The 24,434-nt window shown below is 33.6% G+C and overlaps 2 protein-coding genes across 6 annotated transcripts; one reads left to right on the plus strand and one right to left on the minus strand.

The window, feature by feature from the left end:
- The first annotated feature begins 718 nt into the window (after window positions 1–718).
- On the plus strand, window positions 719–16,958 carry LOC110611273 (endoribonuclease Dicer homolog 3). Of its 5 annotated transcripts, none has more exons than XM_021751486.2 (28): window positions 719–808; window positions 1,038–1,275; window positions 1,367–1,547; window positions 1,955–2,068; window positions 2,663–2,797; window positions 2,923–2,992; window positions 4,164–4,228; window positions 4,319–4,450; window positions 4,578–4,730; window positions 4,941–5,070; window positions 6,124–6,229; window positions 6,311–6,503; window positions 6,577–6,737; window positions 6,950–7,168; window positions 7,294–7,559; window positions 8,013–8,284; window positions 8,377–8,903; window positions 9,010–9,104; window positions 9,340–9,554; window positions 9,643–9,852; window positions 10,402–10,878; window positions 12,463–12,735; window positions 14,597–14,923; window positions 15,063–15,171; window positions 15,489–15,514; window positions 15,728–15,935; window positions 16,278–16,389; window positions 16,482–16,958. In XM_021751486.2, the coding sequence occupies exons 1-28, from the start codon at window positions 799–801 to the stop codon at window positions 16,687–16,689; spliced, it is 5,232 nt and encodes a 1,743-aa protein (XP_021607178.1). In that variant the 5' UTR covers window positions 719–798; the 3' UTR covers window positions 16,690–16,958. The 5 variants fall into 5 exon arrangements, with proteins under 5 accessions (XP_021607178.1, XP_021607179.1, XP_021607180.1 ...); XM_021751487.2 differs by having other exon boundaries at window positions 7,294–7,553; XM_021751488.2 differs by lacking the exons at window positions 15,063–15,171; window positions 15,489–15,514.
- Window positions 16,959–18,745: 1,787 nt separating this feature from the next.
- On the minus strand, window positions 18,746–23,730 carry LOC110612073. Its single transcript, XM_043955427.1, has 11 exons — window positions 23,550–23,730; window positions 22,601–22,920; window positions 21,894–21,985; window positions 21,414–21,516; window positions 20,998–21,260; window positions 20,787–20,918; window positions 20,556–20,678; window positions 20,326–20,454; window positions 19,786–20,003; window positions 19,547–19,700; window positions 18,746–19,347 (listed from the first exon to the last, which is right to left on the minus strand). The coding sequence occupies exons 2-11, from the start codon at window positions 22,809–22,811 to the stop codon at window positions 19,129–19,131; spliced, it is 1,644 nt and encodes a 547-aa protein (XP_043811362.1). The 5' UTR covers window positions 22,812–22,920; window positions 23,550–23,730; the 3' UTR covers window positions 18,746–19,128.
- Window positions 23,731–24,434: the final 704 nt, after the last annotated feature.

The raw sequence follows: 24,434 nt of genomic DNA on the forward strand, positions 1-24,434 counted from the left end.
AATAATTTTATAAGTTTTCAACGCCTTTTGGTTATATATTAAAAGAATAGAATTTAACTAATAAAAACTAAAATATAAGTGAAATTGTAATAAAAATAAAATAAATTTTTTTTTAACGATTAATTTTAAATTTTAATGTCGTAATATAATATTAATGTGATGATAATTTTATTAATTTTTTAACTGTAAGTGAAATTTTAAATAAAAAATATAGAATATAATTATAATAAAACAAAAAACAAAAAATCCATTTCTATTAATTTTAATAATAATAATATAAATCTTCTTTAATAAAATCAAAATAAATAACATGAGAGAAAACGTTTACATTCTATTCAATTAATTCAAAAAGTAAGATTTAAGATAGATGATCGATTATTTAGTAATATTAATTATTTATAAATAATATAAAAATTAAAAAATATAATTATTTATTAAAATAATTTATTTTATAATCATTAATATTTTTTAATAATTTATTAATTTTTAATAATTTATTTAATTAACTAATAAAATAAACAATAATTGAGAAAAGAAAATTTTTGATAAAAATATTTTAGTCATAAAATATTATTATGTAAATATTATGAAATTAATTTCAAATTATTAAAATTTAAAAGAATTAATTTTAATTATAACTAATTTCATAAACTTCAATTTTTATAATTAAATTCTAACTTTTTATAGAATTCAAATTAATTAATTGAAATTCAACCGAACACGGTTAGTGCGCTTAAAACCGGGAGAAGAAAATTAAGTAAGGGAAAACCCTCAACCCCAGTGCACAGTTTATGTACAATGGAAGAAGGTAACCGTTCTTGATTCTTCCATCAGCCCAATTGTTGTTTCCCTTCTTCAGTTCTTCACGTTGATCGCATTTTCTTTTCTTTTCTTTTCTTTCCTTTTCTCTGTTCATAAGGAGCGTCTCGTACGGGGAGAGAATCTTGACACCAATAACCTTTTTTTTTTTTTTTTTTTTTTTTTTTTTTATTTTTATGCTTCCTCATTTTTAATTATATAAAGGCTTTTCATCGTAGACATTCCTATGTCGGAACTTAATCCTCTCAAAAGAAGCTTCAGTGACATGAGCTACTCACTACAGTCTCTTGATCTTGGTTTGAATGGTCTGGAACATCGAACTTCTGCTACCCGAGAACCAGCTTCTGTAGTCAATCTCAATAACTCATCAGACAATTTGGGTTTGAATTGTCTGGAAGATGATGCTGTCAGAGAACCAGATTCTGTAGTCAATCATAATGACTTTAACCCCAGAAGGTTTTAAATTTTCATGGGTTTTGTGATTAATGTGGTTTCATTTTGTTCTTGGGGAGCATTTGTTAGTTTTGTAGATTTTTCATTTGTGCAGCTACCAATTGGAGGTGTTTGAGGTGGCTATGAAGAGGAACACTATTGCTGTGTTGGAGACTGGTGCCGGAAAAACAATGATCGCTGTAATGCTGATCAAGGAAATTGGTCTAGCTATCAAATCTTCTGGCTATAAAAAGTTGATTCTTTTCTTAGCTCCAACAGTTCATCTTGTCAATCAGGCATGTTCCCCTAACACTCTGTTTGGGAGATCGATTAAAGGAAGGTTCTTTAGAATAGAAAGGTTATTTCTTGGATTTTAAATTTTTATAACTTTTTATTATTTGAAAGGTAGAGAATTTTTCTGAGTTCTTTGGAAAATTTGAAAGAAAATCTTGTTAACCCATACAGAATTTTCTATTACTTTAGAAAATCCCCTCCCAAACAAATGGTAAATTCTGTGTGCGCTAATGGGTGCTCCTTAAATATATGTATATTTGTTCTGTTGCTCCATTTTTGTTTTTTGAAAAGGAGAAAGAGTAAAATAATATCTTTTATTGGTGTTCTGTATTTTTTTAATCATCTTCCATATACCATGTTGTTAGCTGAGTGGTGCACGTGCTGAAAGTAGTGGATTTTCTGTCTGCAGCAATATGAGGTTATTAAAACGAATACAAGCTTTGATGTAGGAGAGTACTATGGAGCTAAGAGGGTAGATGAATGGACTATGAAGTTGTGGGAAAAGGAGATTGAGGAGCATGACGTAAGTTTGCTTTTATAGCATTGTAAATAAAACTCTTGTACATGTAATTATAAAACTCCCTGCTTAAATATGATGTGCTAACAACTTTGCTTTGAACTACCTCAGTTAATTTAATGTGTTTGGTTTATGTATGTCTCCGAATTAACCTAACAAATTTCTGTCCGAGATAACTCCTTTCTTAGTAATTTTTGTCAGTTGCGTTATGCTTGTGCCTGCTTGTGTCTTGTGGCCAGGGAGATTATGTAATTGAATTGTCCTTGAGAACCCAAGAGGCCATCCTTATCTCTTCTATCTAGACTTCATCTAATCAGTGTCTATGTGGAGAGCGAGTGAGATATAATTTCTAACTCTGAATTTAAAAATTTTAAATTAAGCTCATTTTGATTATTGATCTTATGTTTATGGTCACTGAGAAATAATCACTGAAAACTAAAAGTATGGTTACTATAGCATGAAAAGTCTTTCATTTTCAATCCAGAAAACTGAATATTGCATGGGTTAGGCATGCTCCATGCTTAACATTCAAAATATTCATTAGTTTCCGGTAATATGTTAGTGTAACGTTATCACATTTAGTTCATTCTTATGTTGTAGGTATTGGTTATGACGCCTCAAGTCCTTTTGGATGCTTTAAGAACGGCATTCTTGAATCTAGACGTGGTATCCTTGTTGATAATTGACGAGTGCCATCGTGCTACTGGGAATCATCCCTACACAAAAATAATGAAGGTTAGTGTCCAATTTCTCCATGAGTCCTTTAAGTATCTTAATTCCACATTTTCTCCAGACCAATTCCTTAATTTTTTTTTTAGTTTTTCATTTCATGATAAAAAAATGATCATTGATTGCTTAAGGAATTCTATCACAAGTTGAATGACAAGCCAAGGATTTTTGGAATGACAGCATCACCTGTTGTTAGAAAAGGTAAGACCTTTTTTTGATGGTATTTTGATTTGATTGAATGGCAATAAAAGCATAGAAGTTTCTTACTACTTGTCATGAAAGTGCTATTACCTTTTTTGTCCCTCTGCATTTGGCTCTTTACATTTTCTGTGTTATCACTTGGAGCAGTGGTCATCAGCTTGCAACTCAATATTTCTCTTTGATGCAGCAGCTTCTTGGTTCTAGTTGATTGTGCTTTAGTAATTTCTTACTCCTTGTGATTCGGTTATTATTGAAGAGCCGTAGAATGGATCAAATATCAAGTAAGGTGTATAGGAACCATTCAAGACAACAAATCCACTACTGTTAGTTCATATAGAACATCAAAACCCTAACAATATATTTGTTGAAGGTTACTAAAAAGTGGACTCAGTTTATATCCAAAAAAACTCAGCAATTTTTATGGGGAATTAGTCATGAAATTAGCATATCTGGCAACTTTACTACACACCTAAAAAACAACTCTTTGCCTAGTAAAAAACAGATAAAAAGCTAAGAAGGAAATACTTAACAAAAATGTCTGGGAACTTATCTGTAGAAGTGTCTCATATTCCTTTGACAATTCTACATTACCCTGAAATTTTGGTTGTTGAAACTTCACCTCTTGAAATCCAAGTTGATGAGGTTGAGTTGAAAAATTTTGAGGAACCTATTCTAGAGAAAGAAGCTGACTTTCAATCTTTTGCTATCATCCAAGAAGATAAGATTGTGTATTCTCCAATTTCAGTTTTTGATTCTTCAGTACTGCAAACCTCAAGTTCAAGTTTCTTTAACCAGGAGAGAATGATGTGACTAAAGAAGATTCAACTTGAGGAATTATTTTTATTTAGTTATTAATAAAATTATCTTAAATTTAGATTTTTTTTAGACTTAGGAAGTTTAAGAATTCTATTATTGTTTAGGAGTTAGGGTTTTATTTTTTTTTTAGGAAGTTTGAGATTCCTAATTAGTGTTTACTAATTTCTTGTTGAGGATTTCTAATTCTAATCCTAATAGTAGTAGGACTAGTTATTATGTTATAAATACCTATGTGGTTTAGGTATTGTATTACACTTTTATTATCGACAATATGACAATTGATATTGAGCATGAATATAATTTTTAAACTGTTTCTCCTCCCCTTTGAGTGTTGTATTCTGTTCTGCATCACTAGGTGTCTCTTCTGCTGTGGATTGTGAGGATCAAATATCAGAACTTGAAAGCATTTTGGATTCCCAGGTATCCTTTTGTATAGATTGTCAATACTACGTATTGATCATGCATCTTCAATTGTTATGCAATTGCATGTGCTATTGTGCTTTGCTGTAGGTTTTTACTATCGAAGACAGGACAGAAATGGACATCCATGTTCCCTCTGCGAGAGAAACATGCAGATTTTATGACAAAGCACAACATTATAGTTCAGATTTGAAATCCAAGATTGAAGCATCATGGTCCAAGGTATTTCTGCATCGCATCTACATACATATGTTTATGGTGAAGGTTTTACGTGGAAATTGCAGTTCTAGATACATGATATGCTTGGTTTATTTAATGGGACGTTGACATATAATATTTGTATGGACAGTTTGATGCTTCAGTGGTAAGTTTGCAAGGGTCAGCACAAAGCAGTTACAAAGACATTGATGATAAAATTAGGACACTGAGACAGCGGCTTTCCAATGACCATGCAAAGATTTTGAATTGCCTTGAAGATCTAGGCCTCATATGTGCTTATGAGGTATGATTCTTCCAGTAATTTGCATTTAAAAAGAAGAGAATTGATGGTCATAAGGAAAATGATATGATCTCCAGACAAATTCTTTCTATTCCTTTCTATTAATTGCCTCATGCACATAGCAATTTACTTTCAAGTAACTTCTGTGTGGATACAAGTGGAAGTTATTTTTACTGTTATTCTTGTAATTCCTTTGAAATTTCTTGTTTCCAGGCTGTGAAAGTTCTCTTACAGAGTGCTCCAAACTCCTCTGAGGAATGTGTGATTTATAGAGAAATTTCTCTACAATATAAATATTTCCTTGAGGAAGTGGTGAGCAAAATTGGCGAGTGTTTGCCACATGGTATGCTAAGCAGTAGTTTATATATGTATTGCTTTGTGCTTCCTCTTTGTATGTCATAATGATAGTACTTCTCAATGTCAATGCTTTCTTTCCCATTTTACTATTTGAGTTATGATAACATTAATGGCATCATCCACAATTTTCTCTCTATTTATTAATGAATTATCAAAACATCAGAATTCTTCAAAAATGATTTGTTTGTGTTTTTCTTTTTCTTTTTTTCTTTTATATATATACATATTGATGGCAGAACCTATAAAAGGATACTATCTCTGCCATTTTGTCTGCCTGTGCATTATTTCATAATCAGGAGGCTGCATATCTGTGAATTTTACTTTCCGAATTAAAATCTTTATCCACATCTGACTTAATTTGAGTCACAACAAAGTCCATTCAATAAAGTTAGAAGAAAATAGCGCCCTTTCTTCTCCCTCTCTCTCTCTCCCTCTCTTCTTTTATTATTACCACTACTTCTTCTCACCATTGTAATATGAAGGAATGTCATATTTTTATTATGTGGTATGGTGGAGTATCACATTTCTGGATGAGAAAGTAATTCATTATGCCAATCAAAATAACAGTTTAAAGCTGACTATTTGAACAAAATTCATTTTACGGTGGAAATAGTTCATTTGATTGCAATTTATATTTTTGCTTTGCCCTAAAAGGGATATTTCTTGCATTTTTAATTTCCAAAGGGATCCATTAGTCACAGTTTCATGTTTAGTCTAAATTTCCTGTTTATACTGCATAAACAGTTTGTATTCCTCTATGCATACCTGGGAAACTTGGTTCGCTTTGCCTTGCTAGTTTCAAGTTTAAACAATAACATTTGCAATGCCTTTATTTTATTCTTCACTTTTTTTGGCTTTTTGATTGGCTAGAAACTAAACAATACCCCTTTGTTTTCCTGGCAGCTATTGCCAATGAGTATTTTGTATGCCCAGTGTCTTGTGACCATGTTTCCTTTCTGGAACCTGTTAGCTTAGTTGCTGCTACTTAGTTTCTTCTTTGATATAATATTCTTTTGTTTATTCCTATTCATCTTTCCAGGTGATCATTTTCTTTTGGATCTTGAGTTTGATTTCTTAAAGGCAGTAGATTTGGGTTACCTGTCTCCAAAATTATATGAATTGCTTCAACTTTTCCTATCATTTGGGTAATGCAAATATTTCAGTTGTCAGTTTCCCTTGGTTTCATCGTCAGCCAAATTTTTTTACTTTAATTTTTCTGGTTGCAGAGGAGCTAGGCAAATATTGTGCCTCATTTTTGTTGATAGAATTGTTACAGCTAAAGTAATTGAAAGATTTGTGAAGAAAGTTGCAGCGTTAGCACATTTCAGAGTTTCATATGTTACTGGATCTAATACATCAATAGATGCAGTGACCCCTAAAACACAGAAGGAGACACTGGAATCATTTCGTTCTGGAAAGGTTTATCAGAAATTATTTCATAAACTGTTGCAGTTGAATACTTGATAACCAATGAATATAACCATATTTGCAGGTCAACCTATTATTTGCCACTGATGTGTTGAGGGAGGGAATTCATGTGCCAAACTGCTCTTGCGTTATATGTTTTGATTTGCCCAAGACAGTTTGCTGCTATGTCCAATCCCGAGGACGTGCTAGACAAAATGATTCCCAATATATCATTATGCTCGAGAGGTGATGGCCTCTCCATCTTCATATATTTCATGGCTTTATAAGTGCACTTATTAGTGGATTGTATTTGTCTAAATACGCTGCAAGATTATACTGGTTGTCCTTGTTAAGTAATTAAAGTTTTCTAGTCGTGTGCTTTCTTGATGGAGTTTTCTTGCTTTGGTTTATAGTATCATTTAAGGCTGAGAAAGAAGTAAATGTGTGTACTTGTGCAGGGGAAACGTGAAACAAAGAGATCAACTATTTGATTTCATCAGGAGCGAATGGCTAGTGACAAATACGGCTATAAATAGAGATCCTGATGTGCACTTTCTGAAAACATGTACTACTGAGGAAACCAAGTCCTATATTGTGAATGCAACTGGAGCATCAGTTACACAGGACTCTAGTGTTACCCACATATATCGATACTGTGAAAAGCTTCCTGGTGACAGGTATTGAAATGTTCTGTAGAGAACAATGATGTCATTATTCTTTCCAATACTTGTGTTTTCCCAAATGCATTTCCTATAAGCAGCCAATTTTGCCTTCAATACTAAATGACTACATTATAACTTAGGTACTTCACACCAAGGCCAACTTTTGAGTACGAATTTTTTGATCGGTCATGCCAGTGTAAACTAAAGTTACCAGCCAGTGCAGCTTTTCAAACACTAGTTGGTCCAGTATGTAGGAGTCAACAATTAGCGAAGCAGCTTGTATGCTTGGAAGCTTGTAAGAAGCTGCATCAAATGGGTGCCTTAGATGATCATCTCCAGCCATCAGTTGATGAACCTATGGAAGATAATTGTATTATGAGAAGCAAAGATACATTAGCAGGTGCAGATATGCCTGTTTATCAACCTCTTCTATTATGAAGTTTATAACAAAATTTATGGTCTCTTTCTGCTCATTAGTTTAGTATGATGTGTTTGTGTGAATTGAACCTAATATTACCCTGAGTCTGGCCACCATACTTTGGTTACTGGGTGAATAATAATATAGAAATACATTCCTCATATCTGACTTTTGATCTTGAACTGCTTATGATAATCTAAGACAATAGTGAAAATGTTTTATACATGCGTCAGTTTCCAAAGTATAACTATTCTTTTGGCAGGGAATATAAAACGAGGGAATAGTAATGTTTTATACAATGATGTTAATTATCTTGTTTTATTTCTAGAAGATTTAATGGTGTTTACTTTCACATTTATGTTCATTTTGTATTTCTGTTTACACCTCTCCTTATACTCGTCTAACAACCAACCTATAATAATAATTAAAAAAAAACTGTAGGAACAACAAAACGGAAGGAATTGCATGGAACAACTAGCGTTCATGCATTATCTGGAAGCTGGGGAGAGAACCTTGATGGAGCCACCTTCTATGCATACAAGTTTGACTTCTCTTGTAGTATTGTCAAAGAGATCTATTCTGGGTTTATTCTTCTCACAGAGTCGAAGCTTGATGATGATGTTGGAAATTTTGTGTTGGACCTTTACTTGGTCAGGAAGACTGTTAGAGCTTCAGTTTCTTCATGTGGACAAATACATTTAGATGCTGAGCAGGTAAAGTGCATGCTCATAATGTGAAAAGTGTCGTCTTTATGGCAAGTTATCCTTAACTTAAAGCCATTTTCTTTTTCTTTTTGTCATGTCAGATTGTGAAAGCAAAATGCTTTCATGAATTATTTTTCAATGCCTTATTTGGGAAGTTGTTTACCGGGTCCAAATCATCTAGAAGAAGAGAGTTTTTGCTTCAGAAAGAAACAAGTTTGTTGTGGATCCCATCAAACATGTATTTGCTGCTACCACTTGAGACTTTCAGTGCTTCAAATGATGAATCTTGGAAAATAAATTGGACTGGAGTTGATGCTTGCACTTATGTGGTAGAATTTTTGAAGAACTCTTTCTTGGATGCTGAGCATTGTAGTGGTGAAAGCAGGTCATCATCTTGTAGGGTTGGCTCATCTGTTACTGAGTGCAGTAGTTTAAACACAATCCACTTTGCCAATATTTCAGTTGATGCAGATAAACTGAAAGATATGGTGGTATTGGCCATTCACACAGGAAAAATATATTCTGTTGTTGAATTAGTGAGTAATACATCTGCTGATAGTCCTTTTGAGCAAAATGCTGGTGATGCATCACCAAGTTATTCTTCATATGCCGATTACTTCAACCAAAAGTTGGTGATTCATGCTCCCAGATAATGTTTTCTTCATTAAATATTTATCCTCCCTGATAATTTATTTAATTTTGTTTTCATGGCATTTTACACCATCTCTTGTCAGGTATGGAATTGTGTTGACACATCCAGGACAACCTTTGTTGCTGTTAAAGCAAAGCCATAAGCCACACAACTTGCTTCCTAATCCTAATGATGAAGGTTTGTTGACTTACAAGTTTGAGAACCCCCATAAGGTGGAATTTTATCTCCAAGTAGATTTTTATGCTAAGGTTTCCTGCTGCGAGTTCTACTAATAAATGTTGCATTGCCTGATTAGAAAATGCTGGGGCCTGGGGCAATAATCATCATTAGTAGAGACTGTTCTCAAACTGGATTGAATGCAATTTGTCTTTCTATTTTATCTGATTTCTAATGTGTTATCTTAGCTGTGCAGTTACTTCAAAAGATGGACTGGCTGTTGGAAAACAGCAACAACTTGCTCATATGCCACCTGAGCTTTTAATCAGTGTTGATGTTCCAATTCAGGTTCTAAAATCATTTTATTTACTTCCGTCTCTGATGTATCGGCTGGAGTCCCTTATGTTAGCCAGTCAACTTAGACATGAGATTGACTGCCGGATTCCCAAATCCTATATCCCAAGCTCACTGGTTTGCCTATGAATCATTTAACTTCCTTGCTTGATTAGAATACATCATTCATTCTGTGATTAATCTAATATGATGCTTTTACTATTAGATGTTGGAAGCGATAACAACACTTAGATGTTGCGAAACTTTTTCCATGGAGCGGCTAGAGTTGCTTGGAGATTCAGTTTTGAAGTATGCTATAAGTTATGACCTCTTTTTGAGATACCCTACAAAACATGAAGGCCAATTATCTGCTCGCCGTGTACAGGCTGTTTGTAATTCAGCTCTACATAAATTGGGAATAAATTGCAAATTACAGGTGTTTGCCAGTGTATCTGATTTCCATGACTTAGTTGCACTAATGAAATTGCATTATTCTCATATGAAGTTTGCAAAATTTATTTTGTTTATTTAATTGTTTACATTTCTTTTATGTATTTGCACAATTAAGTCACATCAAGAAGTTCAGTAAATGTGGAGTTGGACCTAAAGTTCTTTAGTTAAGCAAGTATATTTACTGTTTATTTTGTCCGTTGAAAGATTCTTTCCTATTCATTTGGAAGCTTTAAGTGAATTTGGAGTCATATTATCATGATGATGGTCATTGCTGCTAGTTATTTGATATGATACTTATCTCCAAACAGCTGAGCACTTTCTTTTTCCATTATTATAGTTGTATATCCATTTGACTTTATTTGTCTGCAAGTAGAAGGTACTTGGTCAAGCTTGTAACAACTTTATTGAATATATTCTCCTATAATTGAACTCAGGAATTTATTTGAATTCATGTGATCTTCAGTAAACCTCATTCCACACCTTTTTTTTTTAGTTGTTTTGAATTATAGCATTTTGCATTCTCATTTTACAGGGATATATACGAGATAGTGCATTCAATCCTCGCTGTTGGGTTGCTCCAGGACAGCGGCCTGCATATTATATTCCTTGTAAATGTGGGGTTGATACTTTAGAAGTGCCTTTAGATTCCAAATTTCAAACTAAAGACCCTAAAGTTAAGATTGCAATATGCTGCTCCATGGGTCACCGATGGATCTGTTCCAAAACCATATCTGATTGTGTTGAAGGCATAGTAGGAGCATACTATGTTGGTGGAGGACTGATTGCTGCAGTTCATGTGATGAAGTGGCTTGGTATGGATGTTAAATTTGACCCTTCATCGGTAGATGAAGCCATTTCTAGTGCGTCTTTACGTTCTTACATGCCAAAAGAAAATGAGGTTAGGAGCCTAGAGTCAAAGCTTGGTTATACATTTTCTATCAAGTTTCTTATACAAGAGGCTATGACACATGCATCGATGCAAGAACAAGGAGTTGGCTATTGTTACCAGGTAAGGAATTTTAATTTATGGTCTTTCTTACATCTTTCTTTATCTAATTGTGTCTTTCTTTGTATTGGAGAGCGAAATACCTCATTATGTTCGGATGATAGATTTGAAATATGTTAGAATTGATGAGATTCCATGCTATGATTAGGAGGGTAGTGTTATGGAAATTTATTCCTATTAAATATAATATTTGTATTTTTAAATAGATAGAATAATATATATTTAGATATTCCTAAAATAAAGGGATTTGATATACTTTGGAGAATCCCATGTATGTCTTGGATCCTCCATTATAAATAGTGAATTCTTTGTATTATGAGAAAATTATCCAATTCAATAAAGATGTAGTCGTTTGAGGTTTTGTGTCCAAAGAAGTTGGCTCTCATAACTGAACCACGTAAATCTTTTTCTGTTATTTTCTTCTCTCTTATATTATTCTAATTTTAACAAAAAATTTGAATTTGATTTTAGTTAAATTGTTTGAATATGTTGAAATCAAGGGTTAAAGAATGTGATTAACATGTTGGTTTCTAATCTCTATGCTGAATTGGGCTTGAAGATGGCCTACACCATTTTGGTTTGGTTTGCCAACACTTATATGCCCTTTAATTTTCTTATATTTGTTGATGTGGGAATTATTCCCATTAGCCATATTCCAACACTTCTTCTCAAATGCAACTAGGTTTAGCTCGTGCTTCATAGCCATAGGCCTAGTTGTCACTTGGCGTTGCATGGGATGGTCCATCTAACTTGAGTATGGCTCTTCTTGGCTCTGCCCCTCAAGGTCTAGCTCGTTGGGCTAGCCCATGGATTCACTTGATTTTGGCTTGATTAGCACACTCATGGGTGTAGCTCGCTGGGGATCAAGCCACCACGCATTCCAGTCTTGATCATTAGGCCTCACTTCTCTGATCGCTTGTTGAAATCAACGGTCAAGTAATGTCGATTAATAAACATGTAGGTCTCCATGCTGAATTGGGCTTGAAACTGGGCTCTCCACCATCAGAATAGCCCAATGCATCTTGTTTTTGGTTTGCCAACACTTCTACGCCCTTAAATTTTCTTGCACACAGCCCATTTAGGACATCTTCTCACAAGTCATATTCTAACAGAATGAAAGTTGATCATTATTTACTTGGGTAAATTTGTAAACAAATATTGTGTTCACGATTATAGTTAAGAATTCATTTGAAGGGGTTTCAAACAACACTTGTACAGACTGACTCTTTTAAGTCCACACTCAAACTAAGGTTTTCTTCCCATATAAAAATTTATTGACTAATCAATTAAAGGAAACCTATCAATCATCAAATTCACACCTCACATTTCAAATTGCCCTATCCAAATGCAAGGTTGGGAAAAAATTGTGTGTTTCATTTGAACCACAATTGGATATAAACAATTTGAAAAGCAAACTCCTTGTACACATTGAGCTCAAGGATTTTTTTTCACTGACATCATAAATGACAATAATAGAGCTTTTATCTGTCCTGTATATTGATATTTAGATGCATAAAATTCTTATAAATATATAATATGCAAGACTTTTAGATTAGTATTTCTCTTTAACCTTATGAACTTTGACAGAGGCTTGAATTTCTCGGTGACTCTGTGCTGGACTTGCTCATCACATGGCATCTCTACCAAAGCCACAAAAACATCGATCCTGGTGACTTGACGGATTTGCGATCAGCTAGTGTTAATAATGAAAATTTTGCTCAAATTGTTGTGAGATGGGAGCTATACAAGCATCTTCAACATTGTTCTACGTTACTTCTAAGCCAGATAACAGAATATCTGGAGTCTTTTTGCCAATCTGATGAAGCCACCAAATCATCCACAATTCCAAAGGGTCCCAAGGTATGTGCTTAGCTATTATGCTGATCCAAATAATTGCTTATTTTTTTTGTAGGCTCCACTTGCTATGATGCTGAAAAATTTTGGGTAAAATTTGACATTTTAATGTTGCTTATAGAATTTCCTAGTAGCAAAGGTGAAAGACATAACAGTTTTTCCTTCAAGCATGTTTAGTTGTGTTTTGAATGATAAATATAGATTAATTTTCTTATTACAAGATTATAAACTTAAAATATGGTAACTTTGAGGGAGCTCCATTGGTGGGAATGGCAGTGCAGAAACTTGTTATGCTGATGGATAGTAGCAGGAGCATCAGCAGTATGTGGCATGATTTTTTTTTCTTCCCTTCATCTCTCAAAACTGTTAGCAACCACTCTGAGTTAGTTAAATGTTAATCCACATGAGAGTTTAACCTAATGTAATAGACACAAATGGGGCGAAATACCAGTTTAGAATTTAGAATTTAGAATTACCTGCATCATTTTCATTCCTTCTAACCCTTCAGATGCAGCCCTAACATAAGCTTTCTGTTGGTTATTGTTAAGTTTAAGATGAGAAACAGCAGAAGAAAGACAAGGGAAGAACTCAAAGGGCTACAATTTTATTTCTCTCCATATCTATAAAATAGAAAATTACCTGTTTATACACAAACATCTCCATAATCACTCTAATTAATCACTAAAATTATGCTACACAACTTAATAGGAATATAACTAAATCGGTGTATATATATTATGGGAAGTTATTCCTATTTAGTGCAGGATTTGTATTCCTAAATGGGTACAGTAATTTATATTTATATATTTCCATTTAGTTGGAGAATCCTTTAATTATGGTGTCACACTATGCATGTCTTGAGTCTTCTATTATAAGTAGGGAAAATTAGGTATTATTAGATATATATATATATATATATATAATCGAATAAAGATGCAGCTCTCTGAGTTTTTGTGTTAGCGGATGTAGGTTCTAACCGCGTAAATTTTATTGTATTATTTTCTTCGTTCTTCTTTATTATTCTAACTTTAATAATAAAATATAAATACTGATTTTACATGATATTCTCCCTTAAGTTGGGGCAGGAATCCCATCAATTCCAATTTTCCTCCTTAGATGAGAATCTTATTGAAACCAATAACTCACATGGCATATATAGAACAACCAAGCAGCTCATTCATAGGGCGGATTCAGAAAGAAACACATATCCAAAGGCACCAACAGAAAGCAACTTTTAATATTCCACTTCCCTTTCCAATGTTGACACTTGTGAGGAAACATCAACATAAAGCACGTATCATGGTTCACTTTCCTCTTCAAAAGGTGATTGAAAAAAAGCTGAAATAATTTGTGGGTCTTTACCTAATTAGAAAGGGACATCAACTGAGAAAGAACACAAACACAACCCAAATGCAGAAGTTTCAACTTCCAGGTCACACGGCAGCAAAATTCTGAAGTCAATGTTCAACCCAGAGTCTTAAAGGAAATCTCCAAGTTATGTTAAAAAATAATCCATGGCCATGACCGTGCTTTTCTGTACCGGTGAGCACTACTAGTAAACAGTACTGAAACCCTAATGAGCTCTGTTATTTTTTTAATAAAAACTTGTTGATTTATTTATGAAATATGAATTTATAATTTTACACGCATATCCTATAATTATTCTACCTGGTTGGCAATGCAAATCGTACAACATATACGGGCTGACTTCTCATAACAATTATATTATGGTAATGCATGTCACATGATTAGGAGCCAGCAATCATTGTCCAGGTTTCTAATGCTTTTACTGATGCTAGACTTTGTTGTTATTTGTGACCTTGGATGCTAACCATACTTGATCTGCTGATTGCTGTATTTACTACAGGCTCTTGCAGACTTCCTTGAAAGTGTTGCAGGGGCAGTTTTGGTTGATACGAAGTTTAACCTTGATGAAGTGTGGAGAATATTTAAGCCACTATTATCTCCAATTGCAACACCGGAAAGTCTGGAGCTGCCTCCAATGCGTGAACTGACTGAATTATGCGACTCTCACGGGTATTCTAAGAAAGAAACATGTTCAATTAAGAATGACATTGTGCATGCACATCTTAGACTCCAGCTGAATGATGTTCTTTTGGTGGGAGACGGATATGATCGGAACAGAAAAGCTGCAAAAGGAAAAGCAGCTTCTCATTTGTTGAAGGAACTGGAGGTTTGCTCTACTTATGCAGTCATGCTGATTGTTCATATGTTTCTACCAAGAAAAAATCAACTATCACTAAATATTTCTAATTCTCATAAGATAAAAATTCTTAAAGACGTTTTGATTCTTAGGCTCTTGTATTTTGAAGGATTATCACAATTCTTGTGAGATCAAATCCCTTGCAATAATGCATTCTGTATTTGCCCATTTGTCCTTAAAATGCTTGTGGAGGGAATCTGAGGAGTTCTGCAGAATTGTTACAGTTAAATTTGGGCCAGGCCTAACTCACCCCAAAAGTTAGCTCAAGGGGGAGGAGTGCCTATGGCTCATATAAGGGGCACATCACTCCTTTCCACAACTGATGTGGGATTCAACACACCCCCTCACGCCCAGAATTTTTACTGGTGCGTGGCACATTTATAGGGCGCCCAACATCGGATGGAGAGGCTCTGATACCAAGTTAAATTTGGGCCAGGTCTAACTCACCTCAAAAGCTAGCTCAAGGGGGAAGAGCCTCTATGGCTCATATAAAGGGCACATCACTCCTTTCCACAATCGATGTGGGATTCAATAGTTACGATATCCTCTTTCTTTATCATGGTAATTTTCTTTGCAAGATCCATGGTGCAGACCCTGGTGACAAGCAAAAGAAAAAAAATGTTATATATCCATTATCCAGGAAAATTATGTAAACTAGAAAGGATTCATGAAACCAAAGCTTTAATTGTTTTCAGGATTCAAAACCATTGAACAAATGTCATCTTCTAGACAGCTCATTAATTGATGTTGATTGTGTAATTTATAATGTATCAGAATAGAGGAATGAGGAACTCGAGAGGAGATTCAAAGAGGAGGAAACCAGATACTGATCATGTTGTTGATTTGTCTTCCCTAGACGTAACAAACAGGCACTCGGCTGAGCCTACACCACATAAGAAGCAGAAGATAGTAGAAAATGAATCTCCTACAGGGTCAAGGGGAGTTCCTCCCCGTGCTGGCAGTCCCAAAGAGAGTCCCCCAGGTATTGCCATCCAGTGGTTTGGTTTATTCAAGCTTCTCAGAATTTCAGCTGTCTCATAGGATCCTTCAATCAACTGTTTAACTACCCTCCCCCTTCCCCCTAATATGCTTACTTGAAATTTTGGCATCATAAATTCTAGAAGACGCTACATTTTCTTCTGTTGCACTCATTGAGTTGAGTATTCTGACAACACGCATGTTAGCTCTTGGATTTTATGGATCAAATGCTGGTGCACCTATACTTGAATTTTATTAATGAATTAGCTAACTGGTGATTTCCAAACTATTCAAGCTTTCCTCGAAGCTTGAAGCAGGATATATAATAACATTCTCCTTTGTGCAGTTATCGAGTCAATCAGCATGAAGAAAGGAGGACCTCGAACCACACTTTTCGAACTTTGTAAGAAAGTGGAATGGACAAGGCCTACATTTCAAACGACAGAAAATAAGTCGAGGTTTGCAAGTTAAACCAAGTTCTATTCCTATCTTTTCTCTGTATACTGCCGTATACATAAAATGATCAAATTCAATTATCTTCTTCTTGCAGAACTCCAATAACATTTGGTGACGGCAGTGAAATGAAACATTCATTTACCAGTTTTGTATCGAAGATAACCTTGAACATACCTGTGTATGGCATGATTGAATGCACAGGAGATCCTAGACCTGATAAGAAGAGTTCATTTGATTCTGCTGCGCTTGCCATGCTTTATGAGCTTAAAGAACAGGGAAGACTCATCATAGGCGATGCATAAGTTAGTAATTTAGAGCAGTAGGAAGCTAACCCACCTGCTGCCCAGAAGCTATGGATTCTCATGTTTTTGTTTCCTTTTAGCCAGGCTCAATGGAGCAGTTTCATAGGTGCACCATCAATATCTATGTCAATATTATAAAACTGAGCCATAGAAAAGTCGTCTAACTGGTGCTCTTTTTTCATTTTTCTCCCTTGTTGATGTTGTTAATATAACTTATTAGATCATTTAAATATTTTTATTTTTATTAAAATGACTGCAATTTTAATCTAGTTATGTAATGAATGGACCAAGATGATCTTATTATAGTTACAAAATACTCTTAGCCTTTGTTTGTTTTCACTGAAGCAAATGCTTTCGCAGTTGTTCGTCTTTCATAAATCCAAGAATTTCACCTTTGACTGTGAAATACGAATGTCCCCGACTGTCCCTATTAATCATTACTCCGATTCCGAAAGCCAACAGAATAGGATCGAAATTCTACGGGCCCGTGGCGTTTTATTGCTGCACGGAAAATTGTGCTCAGGAAGGCGCTACCGGACTCGTAGCGAATTGCTCCCATGTCCAGTGGCAGCCAATTGGCTCGTGGCTCCTCCTGCTGTGCCCATTGCTCCCCAGCACACTGAGCATTAAGTAAATAGCAGCTTTAATTTTTTTTTTTAATAAATTTCTTGCATTTATTTACTAAACGAGGCCAAGTCATCATGGATTATTTGTAATCCTAATGTAGAAAAATAAATTTAGTTATATTTTTCGTAGAAGTATATTTTAATATTAAAAAATTGTAAAAATCTCTCTCGGTAACTTGCCCATTTGAACCGTGAATCAAATCGGTCAAATTTGAGATCAGAAATGATTTATGAATCGAAGGACTCTTTGGCAAATTTTCTAATTACAAGCCTCCTTTCTGAATCAGAAATGATTTATTCAATTCTTTTTAAATTAAATAAATGGTGTATAGAAAATTTATGGATTATTTTAAATTCAGTTTTCGTTATTAATCATATTATAGAAAATATATAAATCAAAATTAAAATTAAAATCTATAATATTTTTATTATAGGTGTTAAAAATTTATACGCAATAAGATATGTATTTTTATAAATTAATTATAATTATTTTTTTGAAAAAATATTAAATTAATAAAAAATGATATTTTCAAAGTTATAAGAAATATTAAGATTTTAAATAAATAATAGAATAAAATATTATTTTTAATTTATAATAATGTTATTAATTTAATATAATTGTTATCATCTTAATTTGTATAAGAATATATTTATATTTTTGAAACATCAATTTCCATTAATTTAATATATTTTCTGTAAAATAATTACTTTGTAAAAATAAAAATCATTGTATGTAAATTTATAATATAAAATATTATTTTCATAAAATTTAATTTATTTTATAATAAAGTAGATTTACCTTGTTTTGACGAAATAATAATAGATATTATATATATATAATCAAATTAAATAGTAAATTAAAAGAATAAATTTAAGTCCCGTTTGGTTGGCAAGAATAAAATAATTTTCACCTCCCAACATTTGGAGGTTCAAAAAATTATCAATGAAAATTATTTTTACAATGAAAAGAAAAATTAGATGATTTTAAAAAGTTTGTTATTTAAAAAAAATCAATTAAAAATTTGAGTTATTTCAATTTAGTTCGATTTTGAACAGAAAAAATCGAAAAAATCAAATCAAACCGATTAATGATAATAATATATTATTTTCAATAATATCAAGAGATTAGATCATATTAAGATTAAAAATATTCTAATTAAACTTTAAAATACTAAAAATAAAGTGTAAAAAAATAAAAAAAATTATTAAAAATTCAAACCAATTAAATCGAATCGAACTAAATCAGACCGATTCGATTCAATTCGATTTCTGATCAAAATTGATTCAGTTTGATTTTTATAAATACTAAAATTTCAATTTTCGATTTATTCGATTCGATTCGATTTTGAACCGAACTAACCGAATGTTCACTCCTAATTAATACCATTCAATTCTATAAATAAAATCATCCAGCCAAAACCTTTGATGAACAATAGAACAGAAAAACATTATATTTTCAGCAAGCTCATCGATCAAAAGTTTCCCACCTACAAACTTAAACGTTGCAAAGATTCAATTTACATGGTATGATATTACAGGCATTTCCCAAAGTGCCTTTGTCAAGAAAAAAAAAATTATTAAAAAAAAAAAGTTGGTATTTCACTCGTCTGTTTCTCATGCACACTTAATGAAAGGATATGATATGCTATCTGCATATTGATAGAAAAGAAACTCTTACATTGTACAAAGAAAAGAAAAGAAAAGAAAAGAAAAGAAAATTGTGGAATCACCATGTTAAGAGGGCTTTGTAACAAACAAGCTCTCATGGGTCACCATTTTATCACCCAGATGGTCCATACCTGATTAGATGACATTATGCTCTGATCAAGAGTTCATACACATTACTGTTGTTGTCCCCAGCAACACGCTTTAACATCTCAAAACTCTTCCTGCTACCTAAGAAGTCGATTCGTCTGAAAATCACGTAACCAAGCTCGGCTGTTTCTTTACTCGAATATACGGTTCGGAGCCGATCAGCATGCCTTGAATCAGTGTGAATTGCAACTTCTATTTCTGAAGCTGACATATTCTCCTGCATGAATATGAAGCAACAGGTATCAAGGAATTTGGTAAGATTATCCCCAACCATCTAATTACCAAAAGAGACGACCCTTTCCCCGCGCGAGGGGGTGGGGGGGGGGGGAGAAAATCGTAGATCAAAACAGACCAGATATGCGAATATCACACACAGTAAGTAAGAAACGTAAGGCAGGGAATCGGCTCGATCATACCTGATAAAATGCATATACATGATCCAACACCTGCAAACATGTGAAACCATTTTCACTGAAAAAGGTTTTTGAAGAAGGTCCCATTTCAGAAAACCGGTCAATGGGAAAGAGAATGGTCAGAAAGTGGTTCTTAAATATCAACTCATTTTTCTCACTGCAAGAAAGGAACACGAATGCAGTAAGACAATCGACTACTTAAAGAATCCCAATAGCAATGACAGAGAAATGAGAGCAAGAACCTTTCTGTAAGCGGTCGTGTTAGGTTTGCAAAGGAAGCTTCTGAATCCTTGGTGTCCCCCTTTGCATCAAAGAACACAGATGTATGATGTTCACTAACATCATCACAACTTAAAGAGTCTGTGTAAATAGAAGCAGTTGAGGTTGGCTCAGATATTGACCAGCAGATTGAATCCAGAAGGCTGCTCGGGGTTATTGGACGAATCGGAGTTTGACAGGTCTGTAAGAACTCACAGAATTCACAAGTGCCATGTTTTGCATCAACACATTTATATCACGAAATTGTCAATTAGAAACATTTCTATCACGAAAAGCACTGTCCCACGTCCTAAGCATTAAAACTGTTAACATATTAAAATACGATCGGATATGTTTTATGGAGTGACTAAATAAAAACAAAGCAGTGTTGGGTTAACCACTACAGTAAAAATGGGCAGGAAACAAATTAATACGAACGAACGAAAGAAAGAAAGATAGGCAACCTCATAAAAATAATCAACTACTAGAAGAAAAAGCTCACAGCAAAAGGAATAATCACTAACCTGCATTCGACGACCGCGACGACTTCTAACCAAGCTTTTAGCAAAATTCACAATCTGTTGCCTTCCTCCATGGCTTGTTTTACTCCTCAAATTCTGAACATCTTGAGGGGCATTTCCGCCATTTATTTCCTTTAAAAATCAAGATTACACATGGTAAACAAGCAATATATCAATTCTGATTAAACCTATCAGGATGATATCATTAAATGATTAAATGTGCTGAAAGGCACCTGCCCCGCAATGCCATTTTGAAAATTTCCAAGCATCATCCCAACCTGCCTGGCTAGATCAGCAGACATATAAACAAGCCTCTGGACATGTTTCTCCTTTGCTGTTTTTAGAACCCAAAGTGGCTGAGACACATCATATGCTACAAGACTAAGCAATTTTGGAAGGAAAAAAATACAGAAACGCTAGTTTATATAAGATTACATGCCAGGAAGTGATGAAGAAGCACTCACAGTCACAAGGTTGTTAGAGTGGCCAAGATATCTTTGGATAGAGGCCCCTTCACATACTACATGACTTGCCGTGCAACCAACAAACCATTGGTCCAAAAACATAGCATCTTCTCCTCTAGCTGCTTCATAAACCTATCAAGGATATTAAATTTCCCAGGAGTTGCTCAAACTAAACTACTGCAAACATTGATAGAAAAGAAATTTGAGATACCTTATTCCGCAGTTCATCTGAAATGTCTGAATCAACATACAAGGAATTACCAGAAAAAATTGCTTCAATACTTCGACCAGAACTTCTTCCAGATGATTTTTTATGCAGTCGTTCAATCATTTCAAATTTCTTGGGATCATTAAAACCAGATGGAAGACAGGAATTTTCAGTGCCACTGAAACCAACAAGTCGATTTAAGTCATCCAAGCGCACATCATTTTCTCCAACGCTCTTCACACTGTAGAGAGATTCACCCAGCCTCACTGCAATAGATGAAAACTGGATTTAGATGTGTACCCAAAGGCAGAAATCTCTTTGCTCTTATTATTTTCTTATTCATTTTTGAACCCAGTTGAGATTGCACAAACTATGCCATTATTGGGAAAAGCATTGACCATGGTGAACCAAAATAGTACCATTCCTTTTGACACTGTCCACAAACCATCCAAGTGTAACAACAAAGAGACCATTTTTTGATCCATGCTTCACAGCATGCTCGAACTTGCGTCCACCAAAGCTGTATTAAGTGTCAAGGTATCACAAAAGAATTGCATTTGTGAGAATAAGAAACTTGCAGAGTGTATGTATTGTTTTAGGATCAAATCACAAAGTCTTCCTTGTCCTTTATCAATAAGCATCAGATGGATTAATCAAAGTAATAAAAACATGAAATATGATATATGGTCCTTTCCATTTGTTTTAAGTTTCTGATTTTCCATCTAATTCAACTGAAGCTGATTCAATATTTTATTCTCATACAAAGCCAATGCGCTAATCCATTCACAGCAAGCCAAAGGGCATATTTCTACAAAAATTTTCATTTTTCATGTTAAATAACAAAAAACGAAAAAACCTATTTTTCATCCCCCCCAAAAAAAAACACAATTAAAGGATATCTGGACAACCAAGTGGGTACATTGAGGATGCAAATTGGAGCTGTACTGACCACCTAATCTCTCTGTTGCTTCCATTACTTGCTTCCTTGCTTCTGCATAAGGACACATGAATATCTAGAAATTAAACTAATTTAAGAAGGCCAACAAGTTTTCTTAACAAAATCTACAAAATATACCAAATAAAAAAATTGAAAAAAACCAAGGAAAAAGCAACAAATCCTAGCAATCTGACTTCATCTTTAATTAGCATCAAGACAAAGTATTGGAAAGAGATGCAGCAACAACCACCTCTCGCCCATCACCACCCCCACCCCACGCGGCACAAAAGTAAATTATATATATAATATATATATATTTGGGATGGGTTTTTGGCGGACGGGGGAAGGGTCCGGGGGGGGCAGAGAGAATCCTAAGTGTAGTGTTCACATCCATGACTCCATACAATTGAATATTATTTCGTTTGATAAAGAGAGATACAAACAAGAAGGAAAGGACATGCACAAATTGACAAGAACTAGAACAGATAATAATATAGAATAATAACAAGCACAACTCGATACAGCCGATTTCTAGCACAAAATCAAACAATTTTCTTCGTTGTTCTTCCCCACTTGCAGGATAGATAGATGGACAGAATCAATATCTTCAAAATATCTAGATCAATAGAAAAAAAAAAATGCTTGGTGCTGTGAAGCACTGGCACATACCTTTAGATAGACCTGTGACACATATAACAAGACCAGCAAAAGGACCGTTTGATCGAAACAAAACTGATTCAGACCCAGCGGAGGATGTGACAGTAGACATTGGCTCGAAAGATTGCAAACCTCTAAAAGAAGGGATTGAAGCTGAAAGTCCCACAAACAGCCTTGAGCAACCCTTGCTGTTGATCACTTCCACTTTACCATCTCTGCCCATTATCAACTCCTCAAATCTCTCCCTAAATCTGTGATTAACGATTTCTGCAAGTGAACATGACTGAACCCATCATGTCTGCCCGAAGAGTTAGAACCAATAAAGCGATAGCCTTTCAAAGCAAACAACGAAAGTCTCATGACTTCAACATTAGGGAAGGGGAAAAAAGAAAGAAAAGATTAATGCGCGGGAAAGAAAGCTTCCAAAGCAATTCTCGACCGACAAAACAAAAAACAAAAGCTAACAAATACTAGGTAATAGTAAAGAATTTGAAATGACAAATTAAAAAGAAAAAAAGGGAATTCAACGAAAAACAGATTGAAATATTATCAAATGAAAAGGGGGTCAAAACTCAATGATAAAGGAGAAAATCTACAAAGAAAGCCTACAAGCATGAAGCAAAAATCAGAGTGTACGCGTATAATCTTTGAATACAACAAAAGGGTTACGGATCATAGACTTAAAAACAGGAAAGGAATGTGAATTTTGATGCTAAAGAGAAAAGGATTCAAAGATAGTGGGATTCTGATTTTCAGAGACTAGGACAAATCAAGAATTTTTGAAGAGAGATACCCTCTGTTGGGGTTACACACAAAGGTTTAAAAAAAAGTAATTTTTAAAAATTTTTTGAAGCTAGTGCTTGGCTTCTCTGTGACAATGGAGAGTGTAAAAACGACTACTTTGGGACTTTGGCAGTGCTTTTCTTTGCTTTATTGGATTCAAAGAAGATGGGAATCGCACCATTTCAAGTTGATGACTGGGTAAGAAAAGCCAAAGCAGGCACGGGGAGTTTATACTTTCCTCTGATCTCTTCAAAAGCTACTCTACCAAAATGGGCATGTGGGTATCGTAGAATTACGAGGATACCATCTCAGCAAGCGTTTGCCTTCTCCAACTTGGAAAATGGGAAGCTTTCCTTCTTTACCTAGTGAGGTGCTACTGCCAAAAATCTCCTCCTCCTGCTTAAATTTTCTTAATAAGGATGAATTACCGTTTTTTTCTCTATGTTAAAAATGATAGGTATATCTTTCTATTTTAAAATTTAATAATTTAATTTTTATATTTTTTAAAAAATAAGTATTTGATTTTATATTATAAATATACTTATTTTTAAAAATATATTAAATATTTTTTAAATTTTAAAAAATTTATTAATAAGCCTTTCATATATTTTATATTTTTTTTATAATACTTAACTATTATTAATTATAATTTTAAAGATAATTTATTAATGGAAAAGTAATTTTATTTAAAGGAGACTTTTGAATTCTTAAAAATTAAATTAAAAGTAATTTAAATTCTAGTTATTAAAATAAATTGTAAATAATAAAATGAATGAATATTTTAATATTTATTGCTAATTACTGAAATCATCTTTAGTATGCTCAATTCTTTAATAGGAATTTTTTGTTTTGTAAATTAAGCATAACATTAAGATTTTCATGTAGAACAAATAAACTAGGAAATTTTTTTATTAAATTTGATAAGGAATTATATAACTGATTAAAAAAATTAAATTAAATATTTATTTATTATATTTAAAAATATAAATTATACCTTTTCTATTTTATTTATTTATATTTATTTAATTTTTTAAATTAAAAAATATAAATTTTAACTTTTTAA

The sequence above is a fragment of the Manihot esculenta genome, chromosome 3, assembly GCF_001659605.2.
Source record: "Manihot esculenta cultivar AM560-2 chromosome 3, M.esculenta_v8, whole genome shotgun sequence".
NCBI classification, from domain to species: domain Eukaryota; kingdom Viridiplantae; phylum Streptophyta; class Magnoliopsida; order Malpighiales; family Euphorbiaceae; genus Manihot; species Manihot esculenta.

Excerpts from the sequence above, each read along its gene's own strand:
- LOC110611273 (XM_021751486.2), top strand. Across the intron at positions 9,105-9,339 it reads TCCTAATCCTAATGATGAAG|TTACTTCAAAAGATGGACTG; the intron begins GTTTGTTGACTT and ends TTAGCTGTGCAG. Across the intron at positions 15,172-15,488 it reads TGAGGAGTTCTGCAGAATTG|TTACGATATCCTCTTTCTTT; the intron begins TTACAGTTAAAT and ends GGGATTCAATAG.
- LOC110612073 (XM_043955427.1), bottom strand. The coding sequence starts at position 22,811 with ATGGGCAGAGATGGTAAAGTGGAAGTGATCAACAGCAAGGGTTGCTCA. Across the intron at positions 20,919-20,997 it reads CAGATGAACTGCGGAATAAG|GTTTATGAAGCAGCTAGAGG; the intron begins GTATCTCAAATT and ends TATCCTTGATAG. Across the intron at positions 20,455-20,555 it reads AAAATGGCATTGCGGGGCAG|GAAATAAATGGCGGAAATGC; the intron begins GTGCCTTTCAGC and ends TGATTTTTAAAG.